Source organism: Cardiocondyla obscurior, linkage group LG15 (assembly GCF_019399895.1).
Source record: "Cardiocondyla obscurior isolate alpha-2009 linkage group LG15, Cobs3.1, whole genome shotgun sequence".
NCBI classification, from domain to species: domain Eukaryota; kingdom Metazoa; phylum Arthropoda; class Insecta; order Hymenoptera; family Formicidae; genus Cardiocondyla; species Cardiocondyla obscurior.
Window position 1 is genome coordinate 624,681 of NC_091878.1, and position 15,884 is coordinate 640,564.

The window sequence follows — 15,884 nt, forward strand, 5'->3', positions numbered from 1 at the left end:
CGTTTTGCCAGTAGCGAATTATTTACAATTTACGTAAAACGAAACATTGAGTTTAATGTACTTCCTTTTTTGAGGCAAACTAAAAATTATTTCACCTTAATTTAAAAAAAATGACGGCATTATATATTTTCTATTAGACTTGTAATTTCTTTTCTATAATCACCGCTTTAAATCATATTTAACATTGTTTCTGATAAAAAAAAAAATCACACAACCTCATTTCTTTTAATGTAAACGAGATATTTTTTTGCGATTAACAAAAACGCCTTGTTTTCCTTTACTCCAACGATTTCTTTAGTGATCCTCTAGTCATCAGTGAGTAATAAAAATATCTCGACTAATGAATCATTCAAGAAACATAAGACATCAAGTTCAACGATCTTACTTCTTCGTAAGCAGAGAAAATATTTAATGCCACAGCAATTTCTTTAATCGTCTCTTAAAACATTCAATAACTCGTAATGCTAATCTCTTGAACGTTTTTTGAACAATGCCATACAGCTTTACCATTTAAATCCACGATCTGCGATGCACTGAATATATTTTCCTCAGAGGATGACGCCACAGCCGATGACTCCCTCGACACTTTTAGTTCACTTCTTCTTCCACGGTACGTGCACACCGTATATGCCCCGTTTCAAAAAAACATCTCCAATTCTCCTGTTCATCAGGCGTCCTCGATTGCAACACGCGCCAATTCTTCGCCGTTTGCTGTCCTTAATGAATTTCAAATCACACTTATTAATCAATTAAACCGCACGACTGAAAATTCAAGTCGGAAACAATGTTCGATGATCTACCTTAGTTAATCCGAATACTTTCAGATCAGTGAATTATCTCGCCTCACGAGTGAATAGATTCCTCGAAAAGTCCAGCAACACGGCCTGTTAATGAGAAAAAAAAAAGCGTGAGCAAGATAATTACAATTACAAATTGGAGAATAAATTGCTAATGAGTAGGCAAACATTTAAAAAAAAATTGTGCTCCCGGTCATGCAACAATTTATTTCACGCATTGCGTTTAACGTGTTTAAAAATCACCGGTGCAGTTGGAGACAAATTGATACAAAGAATGTATTAATATTTATGCCCCTGTTATGACATAGTAATGAAAAAAAGTACTTGCATATGGATTACGCTGTAAAAGTATTACTGGTCTTGTGCTCTCGCATATTAAATTGCTATATTTAGATCTTTTCCTGTTCAAATTCTTGTGCAAATTCAGAACCGTGCTCGCATTCTCTGTAGAGACATGACAGCGATTACATCTAGTATCGCGAAGTGTTTCTAGTCTAATGATAAACTACATTTTGTACGCTTCAAGGATAGCGTTATCGCGCGATTTCGCACAGACACGCATGAAGAAACCTAAGGCGAGTTCTGTTCGCGGAATCTGCATCGCGCTATTTAACTTCTCAACCTTCTAGCGAACGCAATTATAATTTTAGAGTACGCGCGTGCAATTTATATTCCATAAAGATAAATCATGCCGAGTTTTGAAGTACTGTTTAATTTTCTTACAGGCTAAAGTTTTGCAATATAATTTTTTTAATTCGCGTATTAGGTGAGCGATAGAAATATGCAGGCATTATACAGATAACAAACGTTTTAGACACAGCTCTTAAAAAATATCGTTTGCTTTGTTTTCTTCCTATTTTCTTTTTTTTTTTTATTCGTCAATGTTACTGCATTATAAATTTTTCTGTTACTGTAGTTGCAAAAAAAGTACAAAGGAGAGACATAGAAAACGCGTTATCTAAACAAAGAGAAAAATAAAGATAGTTCCTGACGTCTTCTAAATAAAACGGAATTTCGAAATAGAGCCTTTCGCTATAAAAGACACGATGATGTATGCGACATATTTCGACATAAGTCGCTCTTGTTCATTTCGCGAAGATAAAGCGCGTCAAAAAAAAATAAAATAAAATAAAATTCAATTAATAGAGTTCATACACATAGTTTTTCATCTTGTGACTCTCGAGAGGCTGCTCGTGTTATCTTTTATTAGTTAGCGATACGGTCTTTGTCGACGTATTTCAAAGTAATCCACGTCAAGATTGTCGATGTCGGCTCATACATTTAACCGCGTCTCACGTTCGCACAATGACTCGCGCTACCTTGGTTTGCAGCAACGACTTTTTAATATGCGACTGGCGTATACATTGTAATATGCCAGCCGATTACACTTGACCCACCTTCGACAATGTGCAGCCAGCTGAGCAATAATAAACTAACGACGATGTTATCACACCGAAAAAGGAAGTCTCGTTGAATTAAACGGAACTGAGTCGAGCGGAATTCCTAATCTCGAACGAGTCGAATAAAACAAAATTAATCTACAACATTGACTTCTAATTAATTTCGTAATTACAATCGCGGGTAACAAAATTTTTCTATTGCGCCGCGTTATTCGTTCAAGGACTGCGATACTTATTTGACGCAAACATTTATTCGTGTTGGTATAAATTGTTTTTCTTGATACTTTCTCCAATATCAACTGCAATACTTCTATGTTATTACAATAATTATTTAAAAACGTAAGTGGTGATAAGACGAGCGTCACGTAATTTCAAAACGTATTCTAAACGATAGATACGGCTTTTTTAAAAAATTAATGTCGTTCTAAATTCAATGCCGAATGTAGAATAATTATAACATACATATTATATGATATTAATATTAATAATATAAAATGGAAATCAAAGATAGTTTTTATTTCTTATATTAATTTAGTTGCAACGCGATTGAGATTAATTGTAAGTTTAGAAATTACGTTTCATTAATTAAGTTCTTAATTTTTAACAGTAAACTACTCTTGTGATACCCGGCGTTTAATGTTACAGACTTATAACGTTACAAATCTGACAAACGATACGATTAGACAATACAAATAATAAGATACCCACTTGAAATTCAGCGAGGAACAAATCGAAGAGTCTTATGAGATAACGTTTTCAAGATATTACAAATACAATTACAGGTTAAAATTAACAGATTGCATTGATACCATAAAGATAACGGCTTTAAATCGACGATCAAAGTTTCATCAAAGCATGCATTAAAACCGAAGATTACTCTTCGAGATAACGCAAGGCATATCGTTAAAAAATGTTCATAAATACCTAATATAAATGTTATCGAGCTTTGATAGCGCAACCGACTGTCAGATAAGAGCCGCGATCGGAATACCGTAGCTGCCGCAACGAGTTCCAACTCCAGAATAAACGAACTCTTGACGAAATCAGTAAATATATCGTCGACACAAGCGCGTCCACTCGTTACTAGGTAGCCTCAACAATGGCACTGCATTCTTAAACGGTTCCGACTAGTCGCATGTACACTGATTGTCCATCGAAGAGCAGATATGGCGTTTTCTGCGGCGGCAGCGGCTATCATACGTAACTAAACGGTAGAGACAAGGGGTGAGAGAACGGGAGGGAAAATCGGTCTTCGGCGATCTGACCGGAGCGGTACATACATGGGGCACACGTGAAACTCGATGCACGCGACTCTAAAGTTGCGTTCGCTAGATTCGCGCGCGGCGCATCAAGCGCGAAACCAAATCTGCTTTCCAGCGTGCACTTACCGTCAGGAATGGTGTTTGTGATGCTGTGATAGCGGCTATCGTATGTGATCTTGACGTTGTGTGCGTCGAATCTCACACGAAGCACGTGGATGTGTTGAGGAGCACCGGTCACAGAGGAGTAGAGGAGGAACGCGGTCTACTACACCTACACTTCTTCGCACTTTGTGGCCGAGAGAGGGAGACGTACGCAAGCGGGAAAAAATAAAAGGTATTTTTGCGTTTAATAAAAAAATTTTTTTTGAAACAATAATGCGTGATAAAATACACGCGTTAAAACTTTATTACGTATAAAAAAAAGGCAGTTAAAAAAAGAGAAGATAAGCAAGAAGAATATTTTTTTCATCTTAGATTAATTTTTTTTTATAAAAATAAAATATACGTAAGCAAAAACAAATGTGAAGTTAATTAAATAGCGATAGTTAAAGATATCAATAGATATCAGGAATATTTTTTTTTTTTATCTCTCTCTTCCGTCAAAATAGAGAGATTAATAAATTGTTTCACAGGGCATTCAATTATTATTCATTTCTTTATTCATAAATTGATTTCAATGTCGTTACGTATCAATGTCAGTTTGATTTTCGTTACCTTTAATCTGTGCACTGTTCTCGATTGTACTTAAGTCATTCTCGGAGTTGTCAATTGTAGAACACAACGTCTGTTTAAATTTGGATATCAACGATTCGTTTCCATGTTCAATTGCTGCTTCGATATCAGTATCGTTAAAATCGCTTTGATCCGAAACATTTTTATCAGCCCTTCTTTTACTTCTTAATATTGCTTCCTCGTAAGGTGGTGCTATAGGAGCTTGCACTGGTTCATGGTATTCGTATTCCTTTTCTTCAAACTAAAAACATTTACGTACATTAATAAAATCAAGCCATAATAAAATTAACACTTTTACTAATCAAATAAGAATATAAATATTATATTTACATTTAATGGATAATTTGTATCGGAATCTGGCTGAGTAAGATCTCCACATACAACAAATGGAACAATAACTCTGTTCACTCCAGTTAGCTGTTTGAAATTGCATGGTTCGTCGGTCAACCAGGGATTCAGCATATTTGGTTCATAGTCTTCTGGTGGACTGTAATATTTACAGACCACAAACGCCTCAATGCTTGAATTACGGGAGCTGCTAGGTTTTGTGCAGTAGACATAAGGGAAAAATATTCTCAGTTGAGCATACAAAAACGTCACGTCTTTAGCACGAAAGATCTTTGCAACAAATGTTCCACCCTTTTTCAAAATATGGGTAGCTATGTTTAAAGCAGCCAGTAGCAGTTGCGATTGAATAAATATATCCATGTCATGTAGGCCAGTTACTGTAAATAAAATAGAATTTATAAGTCTAGATAAATCTGTTAAAAACAGAAAAAAAAGTACATACCATCAGGTGCTCCATCACACACCACCAAGTCTGCTTGAGTATTATCAAAATGCTCAATGATTTGCTTTGCTGTGCTGATGTTAGTAATGTCACCCTGCAATTGAATAACTCCTTCCAAAGGTGCCATTGCTTGCAAATCAACAGCTACTATTTTTGGTGGAGATGCAGGACCTTTTTCTAAAGCTTGCTTGTAGTTTTCACTGTAGAATACAATTATTTTATTATATAAATATAGAAAATGCTGTTAAAATATATTAGTTAATAAAAAGTACTTTAATTTGCGTGCTAAAACCTGACTCCAGCTTCCAGGTGCAGCACATAAATCCACAGCTTTGGATACTCCTAAAGAAAAAATAATCTTTAATTAACTCAATATTTTTTTTTCAATAAATATTATTAAATTTCAAATTTTTATTTAAAACATTATTCTCGTCTCGATATCTTTATTTGATTTATTCAAAACATGCTGATTACCTCAGTTTAATAAATAAATTTAAGGTAAAAAATAGTTTAATTATTATTGTGTTACATACCTTCAAAAATGTGACACTCTGAATCTATTTGAAGCAGCTTGAAGGCACTCCGAGCTCGCCATCCTTCTTCTTTCGCCTTTCTATAATATATATCACGTTTGTCTTTTGAAGTTTTCCCCATCGTAACGATATTAAAATCAAAGATTTAGTTGCACAAAAGTATCCTCTTAAGATGGATTTAAAGCGTTTTCACACACATTCTTTATATATTTTTCGTTTAACTTTTTACGTAACGTTGATAATATCTTTAATAATTTTTTTTTAATATATACAGCTCTCAAAATGTCTAGCAATTTATTATTATAAATTACTCCGCATGTTACTCAACGTCCAACGACAGCATTTAACCTAACCTGTACACCTTTATAATGCCTCCTGCACATCGCGTGTCGCTCGCGACGTACTTCACGTTGGTGTGTACAAGGCATTACGCGGATTCACTAATTAGTTTTTTAATACTTTCTAATTCTAATAATAAAACATTATTATATCGAGAAAGAACAATACAAAATTAAAAACTACAGAAACATATTTATCATGTATCTTGTTTAACAAACGTCAGCACATCAATTCTAATAAATGGTTTTAATATTCTTAAGTGCGTAATTAAAATTATAAAGACCCATTATCGTTATTATTCGCCACAGCTAGTGCAACAATTTAGTCAATAGAACTAGAGTCTAAACCAAAAATCGTGTGTGCAATGAGCAGCGGTATTCGAATAGTTTTAAAGCCTATTCTAATAATCAATTATGTGTTTGGTTTACGAATCGCCGGTTTATCTAGTTGTTCAAAGTTGTGGTTTAATGTTTTATATATTTTATTACTCTGGTCCATTTACTTTAATTTCTTACCGTCAGTAATATCCATTTATTACAAATATCATTCTCCTATCGAGGACCGAGTTTTTTACGTGTACGAGATCTGTACGACTTTAGTGTCAATCGCAATAAATATATATTACAATACGGTAAGGACATATAATTGAGTCGATTAAGATGGAAAAATCATAACGCGTGGCCTTCCTCGAAAACCATGTGAATTTAACCGAGCTCCAACCAATTTCCGAAAAATTGCGTCAAAACGAGAATGGCTCGATCTATCGCCTTTAACTTTTTCGGCCTGATCTATCGCCTTTAACTTTTCCGGCTCGATCTATCGCCTTTAACTTTTTCAGCTTGATCTATCGCCTTTAACTTTTTCGGCTCGATTCCAAACAATTCATTATTGAATAAATTAAAAAAAAAAATTGTTAAATTAATTTTTTTAACTTGTATCTTACGATAGAAGTTCCAGAACTGCCTGAGAAAACTCGATATCGTCGATAACACTTTGTTGAAGCTAGGATTAATAACAAATTACGATAAACCGTGCAACAAAACCGTATGGTTTATCCTAGGATGGTTCGTGATGGTCATGTTAACAAATTGCTCTACATCATTGTACATGAAAAATGAACTTAACTACAATTTAAAAAGTGCCTTAATTTACATCTTTGCCATGAATCATTGCTTTCACGTAAACTTTATCGGTGATTTGACAACTGCAAGTATTCTTCAGTTGGTATATTTTTTATATGCATTAAGCCATTTATATAATTAAAACGCGTTATTTTTTTTTTTAAACAATTTTATTTCTTATGTAATTTTTTAATACTTAGATTTATAGGATTAAAATTTGATCAAATCAATGAGTATCTGCAGAACACAATGAAATATAAGCAAAGAAAACGGGCTTCGAGAAATCAAATTACATATTCGCACCAGCGTAATATTTCAAAAGCATGTAGTAACAAATGTATAATGTGGACCATCACGTAAGAAAGTTTATATAAAATGTAAAATATAAAATGTATCGCAGCATTATTACAAAAAGCAAATTAACATTTTTAAGTAGTTTCCATAAAATAAATAAAACTGTACGTGTACATGTCCAGACACCTTCACGTGGAGTTACATAAAATATTTCGTGAAATCGATTTAATATTCGGAACGCAAATGACTTTTAAAATGGCAATCTATTTTGGTTGGATAGTGGTCGATTTGCGTGAAATCCTTAATGCACTTTTTATCAACAATTATGTAAAATATAATATAATGGCCATTTGTTCATACTGTTCTTGGTTGATTCATAATGTTTTTAAATTTCTACTTATTAATTATATATGCGAAACAGTTGTTATCAAGGTATTTATTTAACGTTTAATCTTGGAGTATATAATTTAAAAAATGCTTTATTCCCGATGCGGGGTACATTTTTTTAATAATATTTAATATTTCTTTATTTCAGGAAAATGTAACAACAGATTTATTAAATAAATTATCATTTTTTAATTGTAATATTGAAATTCGTGAAATCGTAAGTTTAAAAATACATTTTTCATATATGTATTATAAGATATTAAGTTAAATATTATATAATCTTTATAAATGTAAAAGATGAACAAACAAAATTATTTCTTTTTAAATATAGATTTTGCAATTATCATTACGAACAGTTCACGCACCATTTAGATTCTGTGGAATCGGATTTTTTCAATTTGGTTTTAAATTCTTTTGCAGGGTATGTATAGTTTTACACTATGCGTATTTGGAATTTATTCTAATTTAATATTTAAATAATTATTTTTATAATAAATGTTAAAGAATCAAACTTTGACCATTTTTATTTTTAGTTTATGATGTCTGTTGCGACTGTTTTAGTTATAATAATACAGGCGCAGAAAACTAAACATTCATCTTTTTCAAATGACAACAATAATTAAAAAAAATTTAAATAGCAACGTCACTTAATGTAATAATTTATAATTAAGGGGTTATATACAGTTAGAGGGCCGAAAAAAAGTGAATTTTCCAGAGTGTTTTCCGAAGAAACTTTTAAATTTATTAATCCAAAAATTTATACACATCGATTTTTCACCGAAATTTCGGCTCTAAATTGTTTATAAAAAATAAAATATTTATTGGAGAGAAAAAAATCTTCGATCAATTACTAAAAAATATATTTAAGAAGGTCGTATTTAAATTTGAGACTAATCGGGCAAGCCGTTTTCGAGAAATGTTGGTCACCGACTTTGAAAATACCATTTTAAGAAAAACGCGTTTAAAGTTTAAAATGCACTTACCACTCTCAAATCTATTCCAGTTCGGGATTAAAAAAGTCGACGTGGACACTTCAGGTACAAAAAAACACTAACACACTGTTGCTTTACACATGCAAATTCATTAGAAAGGATCATTAACAATAGACAGGAGCATAAAAAGGATTGCGTTTCAGGTAGTCGCTACCGCTCCGACCTTGTACATCCGAGCACTCTGAAACGCCTTTTCAAATTTACTTATAACTTAGGAAATATTCACCGGAACTAAATGAAACTTTCTGTATATATTCTTAAATATATGTACATTAAGAAAATAAAATAAAAAAAAAAAATCGATTTTTTGAAAATTCTAACTGTATATAACCCCTGCTATACAAAAGTATTACATTTTTTTAAAATGGATCGAGTTCGTAACCAACCACAAGCACCAAATTACTTGTAGAAAAAAAACGCGGAACGTTTGTAATTATCGGTGAATCGATAATACGGCTTTGTGATTGGTTTAAAATTAATTAAGACTGTACTTGAAATGAATACTTATGAATATCGGCCTCTGAGGGTCTCTAGCTTGATTTACCCTGCGCCTTTTCTCCCTCCTCTTTTGGCTCCGCCAGGCTTCATACGCGATTGCCCGCGCACGTGCACACGTGCTCGTGTTCTTGTTCTTGTATTCGCTCATCCATTTGGATCTAGACACTCTCGGCAGCTGGAGCAGCTTTTACCGCTTTCGGTTGCTGTCGGTGCTGCACGGTGCTCTTCTAAAGAAAAGAAGAAATCATTGGAAGTACACGTATACTGTCGTAAAGATAATTGAAAGGTGAGAGAGCGACATAATGGCAGATTACGTGCTAGGTGATATCAAGCCGGCTGACGTGTCGTTGCCAGACGATGGGTTATCAGCCGCGCAGCTATTTGCCGCGGGTGACGGCCTCACTTATAACGATTTCATCATATTTCCGGGCTATATCGATTTCACTGCAGAGGAGGTCGATCTGCTGTCACCATTGACCAGAAAAGTCATGCTGAAAGCACCTCTCGTGTCCTCGCCCATGGACACTGTTACCGAATCTGACATGGCTATAGCTATGGCTCTGTCCGGCGGAATCGGTATCATACATCACAATTGTACTCCGGAGTATCAAGCGAACGAAGTGCATAAGGTAACGCGCTAATTCGCAACACACTTCTATCGTTCTGTAACGTTTATCGAGCCTGCTTCGCAATTTATTTACACAGTATGCATGCAATTTCTGTAGCAGCATTTTTTTGCTACTTTCTGCTTTTTTTTATGTATTTAATTTCTCGTCTGTATTAAATTTATTGTTAATTTTATATATATATATATATATATATATGTATATTTGTATTTTATTTACAGGTAAAAAAATACAAGCATGGTTTTATTAGAGATCCAGTTGTCTTGGCGCCACATCATACAGTCAACGACGTTTTGAATGTCAAAATTGAGCACGGCTTTAGCGGAGTACCCGTCACAGACACGGGTAAAGTTGGCGGAAAATTATTAGGCATTGTCACCTCTAGAGATATCGACTTTCTTGAACGTTTACCCAATTATAAACGTAAATCACTTAGCTCTATAATGACGAATTTGGAGGATTTAATTACTGCACCAGCAGGAGTAACACTGCAAGAGGCAAATGTAATTTTGGAAAAATCCAAGAAGGGAAAGCTTCCCATTGTTAACGAACGTGGGGAACTTATATCTCTGATGGCAAGGACCGACTTGAAAAAAAATCGTAGTTACCCAAATGCCAGCAAGGATGAGAATAAGCAGCTATTGGTAGGAGCTGCGATAGGAACGCGAGAGACGGATAAGCATCGATTAGAATTGCTTGTAGCAGCTGGCGTAGATGTAGTCGTATTAGATTCGTCGCAGGGCAATTCAATGTACCAAATTGAAATGATCAAGTATATTAAGTCGCATTACCCGAACTTACAAGTGATTGCTGGTAACATTGTGACTACGATGCAAGCCAAGAATCTCATAGAGGCAGGAGCCGACGCGCTACGCGTCGGAATGGGTTCCGGATCGATCTGCATAACACAAGAGGTAATGGCTGTAGGACGACCGCAAGCGACAGCCGTTTATAAGGTTTCCGAATACGCCAGAAAATTCGGTATACCCGTCATAGCAGACGGTGGTATTCAATCTATCGGTCATATTATCAAAGGCCTTAGTTTAGGCGCTAGCACAGTCATGATGGGGTCTCTCTTAGCTGGAACATCCGAGGCCCCGGGCGAGTATTTTTTTAGCGATGGAGTTAGACTTAAAAAGTACAGAGGAATGGGCTCGTTGGACGCTATGGACAGAAAGGACGCCAAAGGCTCTGCGATGGATAGATATTTTCATAACGAAATGGATAAACTAAAAGTTGCGCAAGGTGTTAGCGGCTCTATAGTGGATAAAGGCTCGGTGCTTAAATTCCTGCCTTATTTGACTTGCGGCATCAAACACGGATGTCAAGATATCGGAGCGAGATCGCTTAACATTTTGCGATCTATGACGTATAGCGGGGAATTGAAATTTGAGAGACGAACACATTCAGCTCAGCAAGAAGGTAATGTGCACAGCTTGTTCTCCTATGAGAAAAGGCTGTACTAAATGTAAAAAATAATTAAAATTATAAATAATGTTTAAGAAAAAAAATAGAGAAAAAAAAAAGACACGTGTTGTAAAGCACGTGGAAAGGTACCTGCATTTAATAATCGAATAACAGTTATTTTACCAGTTTACATAGACCTATGAGAAATCACAAATCTCCTTTACCTGTTGCAAACGTGCGAGATATATTCGTTCGGCTCGGACTCTGTTATTTTAGAACTTTCGGCGAATACGAAAATGACACTAGAATCATTTGTCGTTTTAATCTCGTGTGTGTCTGTATGTGTGTGCTAGTTAACTAATATGTGTCACATCTTTATATGGCATTTTTTAAATTTAGTGTACATTTTATATTTACAAAACGAGTGATACTTGTTAAAATCAAGTAAATGAATTAAGACTTGGCTTTGTGTAATACATTTGTACGCAATACTGATCTGTGACTGATCTATGTATAATGTTAATACTTGTATAGCTTATCACTTACGGTTCTCCAAATTTGACCAAGTATTCGATGATTGTATAATGAAGTGATGACTTATAGATGACTTATTCGCATAATGATAATAACATGAATGTATGCCATAACAGATCTCAATCTTTTATATATTAGTAATATTTGTTCGTCCATTTCTTTCGACTTGTCTTAATTGACAGTTTAGAAACCTCATCTTTGTATTATTGGTTTATTTAATGTCGCGTAACTTTACATAATAAGAATTTAATAGGAACATTTAAAGCGAAAAGTTATTGATCCAGTAGTATTAAAAGTCTTGAAGAAAAGTCGAAATCTTATTTCCCAGTATCAATTAGCAGACGATATATTTTATATACAGTAAGTATTCTTGTAATAAACTGTATATCTCAAATAAAAAGACCAACTTGATGTAAACTTGATGTAAAAAAAAAGATGATGGTTATTTCGTGAATAACGCGCAACTTATATTCTGTGTTTTAAATGTTTGTCGGCCGTGAATAGCTTTTTTCCTCCTTTTTTTAAATTAAATGTGCGTCTTCGCTGAATTTATATGAGTCTACTTCTCTTCCGTAAGAGAATATTCGTATATTCAATGTTACTTCTCCACATTATAAATTTTGAAAACGTTCAATTTCTTTAAGATATATGGTGAAATAAACGATGCAATTAATTTATAATAGCACGAATTCGGAGAATGAGAGAAAGAAACAAGAGTTATTTTCGATCGAATTTTATTGGTAAAAGAATCTTACACAAAATATTAATAATTCCATCCAAAGTTTCTTCGAAAGACGATGCGATGTATAAAAATATCAGTTCGACATAATTCGCATTTTCGTCGTATTCCTCGACGAAGAAATTGTCGTACATCATAGGTAAAAATATAATCGTGACATACAACGCGACGCACAGCAACGCTAGAAGAATTACAAGTGTAAGATTAAAATATAAATAAAAAAGAAAAAAAACAAGTATGATTGGATTGAACTAAATTAAATTAATTTAAGACGTTTGATTGTACCTACGGCTCGAAGTCCAAGCAGTCGTTTGCTCTCTCGCTTTATCCTTTTCTGTTTAATTTTCTTTGCAAGCTCGGAGGAGAAATCAGAAACTTGGTGAATGCACTCACGTGCATGAGACGTTACGTTTACTACCGGATCTGAAAATGATCTTCCTTTGGCGATCACACTGTTCGAATCTTGTTCAAGTGCCTGATTGATCATGCAAGATAATACGGAGCACTGTCGTAACGTTTGAGATTCAGGTAAATTATCTTTCTTTCCCACAGAGTTGTTTGAGTTGACCAATTTACTCACGACTTTGCGTTTAAGCTTCCAATAATACTCCCAATAACTTTTATTCAATAGCTCTCGAGTTTCTGGAGGAATGGACGATGACTTGTGGAGTGACTTTTTCATTCGTAGATTCGTTAATAAATTACAATTTATTCGACCTCGTTTCGACGTATTATATTTTGCTACTATTGAATTTATACTATTAATTCCGTTTCTTTGAGGTAACGATAATAGACTTAACTTTGAGCGGTCAGGATTTTTCGTTTTTTTATATCTATTACCTTTAAGGTAACGATAACCAGGCAATATCAGAGTGCAGTCGGAATCTGTAGTTGCTAAACGAGATTTTTTCCGAAAGAACGATTTCACTTTTCTTGGTAGATTAATCGGTGCTATCGTTTTATGTTTTATATTGATAAGCCGCTCTGCGTTTCTTTTTCTTTCATCCTTTTTTTTCTCTTTTTTGTCATCTTTGCAACACTTGTTATCGCTAGAAAATGGGAAAATTTGCACATTATTATTTTCAACCTTGTCTCGACGTTCTTTTACACAATACGTGAAATGCGTATTTTCTTTCGGTGCTTGATTAACGCACGATGGCATCCAAGTTTTCGTTATTTCCTTCTCGTTTGACACTTTTTTCTCGTTATCTGCGATAGAAGAACAGTCTTTCGTACAGTTTTGACACGATGACACGTTCGAGTCGATCTTTTCCTTTTTGCACACTTCACCATGGTAATGCTCAGAAATACCTCGATGATGATATTGTTCGACACCTAAAAATATTTTATAAAATTTAATTTAATTATTCAACGCAATCATCTTATCGCATTGTAATCGCACGAGTATTTCTCAGTCTTAAACTTTGTAAAGTAAGAAGTTAGTTTCGAATTGGTCGATCTTATAAAAATATCCCCGAAAAGTTTTTCCGACCAACCTTACACGCATGCACTTAATTACGCACCATTATTTTCGTTGCACGCGGACGTCAGTTTAATATTTTCTACTTGTATAGGCATATTCGTCGATGATATCGGCAAAGATACATCGCGATAAGCAACTACAGGAATTTGAAGATTGTAACATTGTAGCGACGGCTGTATCGGTGAAGAAACCGGCTCTGTGTTAAAAGTGTTAATTGGTAACGTGTGTTGCAAAGCTGAAACAAATTAAAAAATTGTTTTCAGAAAATTAAATGTATCATTTGTCATTCACGAATTAAATTATACATATTTACGCATACGATTATTTGATAAATGTTTTGCTTCTAAAATAGATTGTTCGTCGACGGTGTTCGTCGAACTTCCAACACCACTTGATGATAAATTGTTAACATCGTAGAACGGCGATATATAATTATCTACCCTTTTATCGATTTTCTGTGATTCATCTTTAAGTTTCTTCTCAACTTCTTGTGGGATATGTAGAACATCTAACTCTGGTATTTGCTTGTCATTTTTTCTGTTACTTAATTCATCCGGTTTCTCAGTTTTTTGTCGTAATATCTGTCTATATTGCATTATAAATTGTTAATATGACACGTTGACGAAAATAAAATGTAGATAAAATTACATTAGATACATGTAGTAACATTATTGGATAATTTGTAATTTTAGGCAAAACTATAATATAAACTATTTTGCCATTCGTTATATCATAGTTGATTTATCATATGATAAAGTTATAAATGTCCAGAATAATGTAAACTTGATAAGAAAAATCATTAATACTTTCTGAAACGTGGATCAAAAGAACCAGGCAGTCTTCTTGGTATATGAGTAGTTGCATCATTTTTTTGGCTCACTTTTGATTTTAGGTGCCTAATGATATAAAGTGACAAGATATAAAAAAAGAAAGAGAGAAAATATAGTAATAGAAGCTTTTCAAACTTATGTACAATACATATATTAAAATTATTTAGAAAACTTACTGACATACAACAGTTTGCACTATGCTGTGACTTTTTCTAGGACTTCCTGTTAAAGTGACCACACATGGAGGTTCAATAATGTCATCAGTATTGTTGTTCGAACGACGTTGAGGTATTTTAGGCCAAGTTGGATCAGAAGGAACTCTATCATTGAGAACATTAGAGAACAATAATAAAATTTATTTGAAATTAAAATCTTATTAATTTAATTATACTTAATAATATAATGTTATATACAATTACATACCGTAACGTGCTGATATTATACTTGTCCGAGATTGTTGATAAATTTTGCCCATTTACTAAAAAAACCCACTTAAACTATTAAAATTGCACTAGAGCTATGTTGTCATTATTTTTCTACAATATTATTTTAAATTTTTACCTTTTATACGCAACTCAAGTGTATCCGTTTCATTGTCACAAGCCATGTTGTAAAATAGTTAATTATATGAGTATCTTTAATGTTTTTTATGTTACGTTGTTCCAATAAATCACAACTTTATACATTAGCCTAAAAAATTATACGATTATTGTGTCACATGTTTCATCAATCGTCATCGAATGCCTTTTTCATGCAATCAAATTGAAAATTTTGTTTGTCAAATCAATTGTTTTTTTTTCTTTTGTTCTTTTTAAATAATATTACGTATATCTATAAACAAGTGGTGTGAATAAGCCGAATCTCCATTTTATCGTTGTCGCTTAAAACCGACGCTGATTGGTTCTCTCGTCTGGGGTAATGGCAGACCCTAGCGCGCCGACCAATCACAGCGCTCCTTTGATCGCCTGCTTGCGAGTTCGCCACAGGCTTACGTGACTCGTTCTATTACGTACTACCAGAGGACACGGCGAGCACGCGGTCCGAGTTCGAAACGAAAATGTCGAGGCATCCGTGCGTCGTAGCCGGTTTCTAGTGTCGAATTCGAGGATTTAAGACGGTC

General features: G+C 34.0%; 3 protein-coding genes across 5 annotated transcripts; 1 reads left to right on the top strand and 2 right to left on the bottom strand.

Moving 5' to 3' along the window:
* Window positions 1-3,606: 3,606 nt before the first annotated feature.
* Trm7-32 (tRNA methyltransferase 7-32) lies at window positions 3,607-5,979 on the bottom strand. Its single transcript, XM_070667045.1, has 6 exons — window positions 5,515-5,979; window positions 5,254-5,323; window positions 4,982-5,181; window positions 4,522-4,916; window positions 4,174-4,432; window positions 3,607-3,745 (listed from the first exon to the last, which is right to left on the bottom strand). Exons 1-6 carry the CDS (start codon window positions 5,633-5,635, stop codon window positions 3,621-3,623), a joined length of 1,170 nt encoding a protein of 389 aa, XP_070523146.1. The 5' UTR covers window positions 5,636-5,979; the 3' UTR covers window positions 3,607-3,620.
* A 3,194-nt stretch (window positions 5,980-9,173) lies between these two features.
* On the top strand, window positions 9,174-12,453 carry Ras (Inosine-5'-monophosphate dehydrogenase ras). The gene is made up of 2 exons (XM_070667037.1): window positions 9,174-9,774; window positions 9,993-12,453. The coding sequence occupies exons 1-2, from the start codon at window positions 9,448-9,450 to the stop codon at window positions 11,235-11,237; spliced, it is 1,572 nt and encodes a 523-aa protein (XP_070523138.1). The 5' UTR covers window positions 9,174-9,447; the 3' UTR covers window positions 11,238-12,453.
* LOC139108598 (uncharacterized) lies at window positions 12,430-15,639 on the bottom strand. Of its 3 annotated transcripts, none has more exons than XM_070667032.1 (8): window positions 15,326-15,639; window positions 15,188-15,242; window positions 14,941-15,084; window positions 14,741-14,830; window positions 14,254-14,519; window positions 13,975-14,169; window positions 12,741-13,786; window positions 12,430-12,632 (listed from the first exon to the last, which is right to left on the bottom strand). In XM_070667032.1, the coding sequence occupies exons 1-8, from the start codon at window positions 15,369-15,371 to the stop codon at window positions 12,585-12,587; spliced, it is 1,890 nt and encodes a 629-aa protein (XP_070523133.1). In that variant the 5' UTR covers window positions 15,372-15,639; the 3' UTR covers window positions 12,430-12,584. The 3 variants fall into 3 exon arrangements, with proteins under 3 accessions (XP_070523133.1, XP_070523132.1, XP_070523134.1); XM_070667031.1 differs by having other exon boundaries at window positions 12,737-13,786; XM_070667033.1 differs by lacking the exons at window positions 15,188-15,242; window positions 15,326-15,639 and having other exon boundaries at window positions 12,737-13,786; window positions 14,945-15,036.
* Window positions 15,640-15,884: the final 245 nt, after the last annotated feature.

What these genes read in the sequence shown, in the direction of transcription:
- Trm7-32 (XM_070667045.1), bottom strand. Translation starts at nt 5,635, where the DNA reads ATGGGGAAAACTTCAAAAGACAAACGTGATATATATTATAGAAAGGCG. An exon ending in AGAGTGTCACATTTTTGAAG is followed by an intron (nt 5,324 to 5,514) that starts GTATGTAACACA and finishes TTTTTTCTTTAG; the next exon opens with GAGTATCCAAAGCTGTGGAT. An exon ending in ATACAAATTATCCATTAAAT is followed by an intron (nt 4,433 to 4,521) that starts GTAAATATAATA and finishes AAATGTTTTTAG; the next exon opens with TTTGAAGAAAAGGAATACGA.
- Ras (XM_070667037.1), top strand. Translation starts at nt 9,448, where the DNA reads ATGGCAGATTACGTGCTAGGTGATATCAAGCCGGCTGACGTGTCGTTG. An exon ending in AAGCGAACGAAGTGCATAAG is followed by an intron (nt 9,775 to 9,992) that starts GTAACGCGCTAA and finishes TTTTATTTACAG; the next exon opens with GTAAAAAAATACAAGCATGG.
- LOC139108598 (XM_070667031.1), bottom strand. Translation starts at nt 15,371, where the DNA reads ATGGCTTGTGACAATGAAACGGATACACTTGAGTTGCGTATAAAAG. An exon ending in ACTTGAGTTGCGTATAAAAG is followed by an intron (nt 15,243 to 15,325) that starts GTAAAAATTTAA and finishes GGGTTTTTTTAG; the next exon opens with TAAATGGGCAAAATTTATCA. An exon ending in CGCGTGCAACGAAAATAATG is followed by an intron (nt 13,787 to 13,974) that starts GTGCGTAATTAA and finishes AAATATTTTTAG; the next exon opens with GTGTCGAACAATATCATCAT.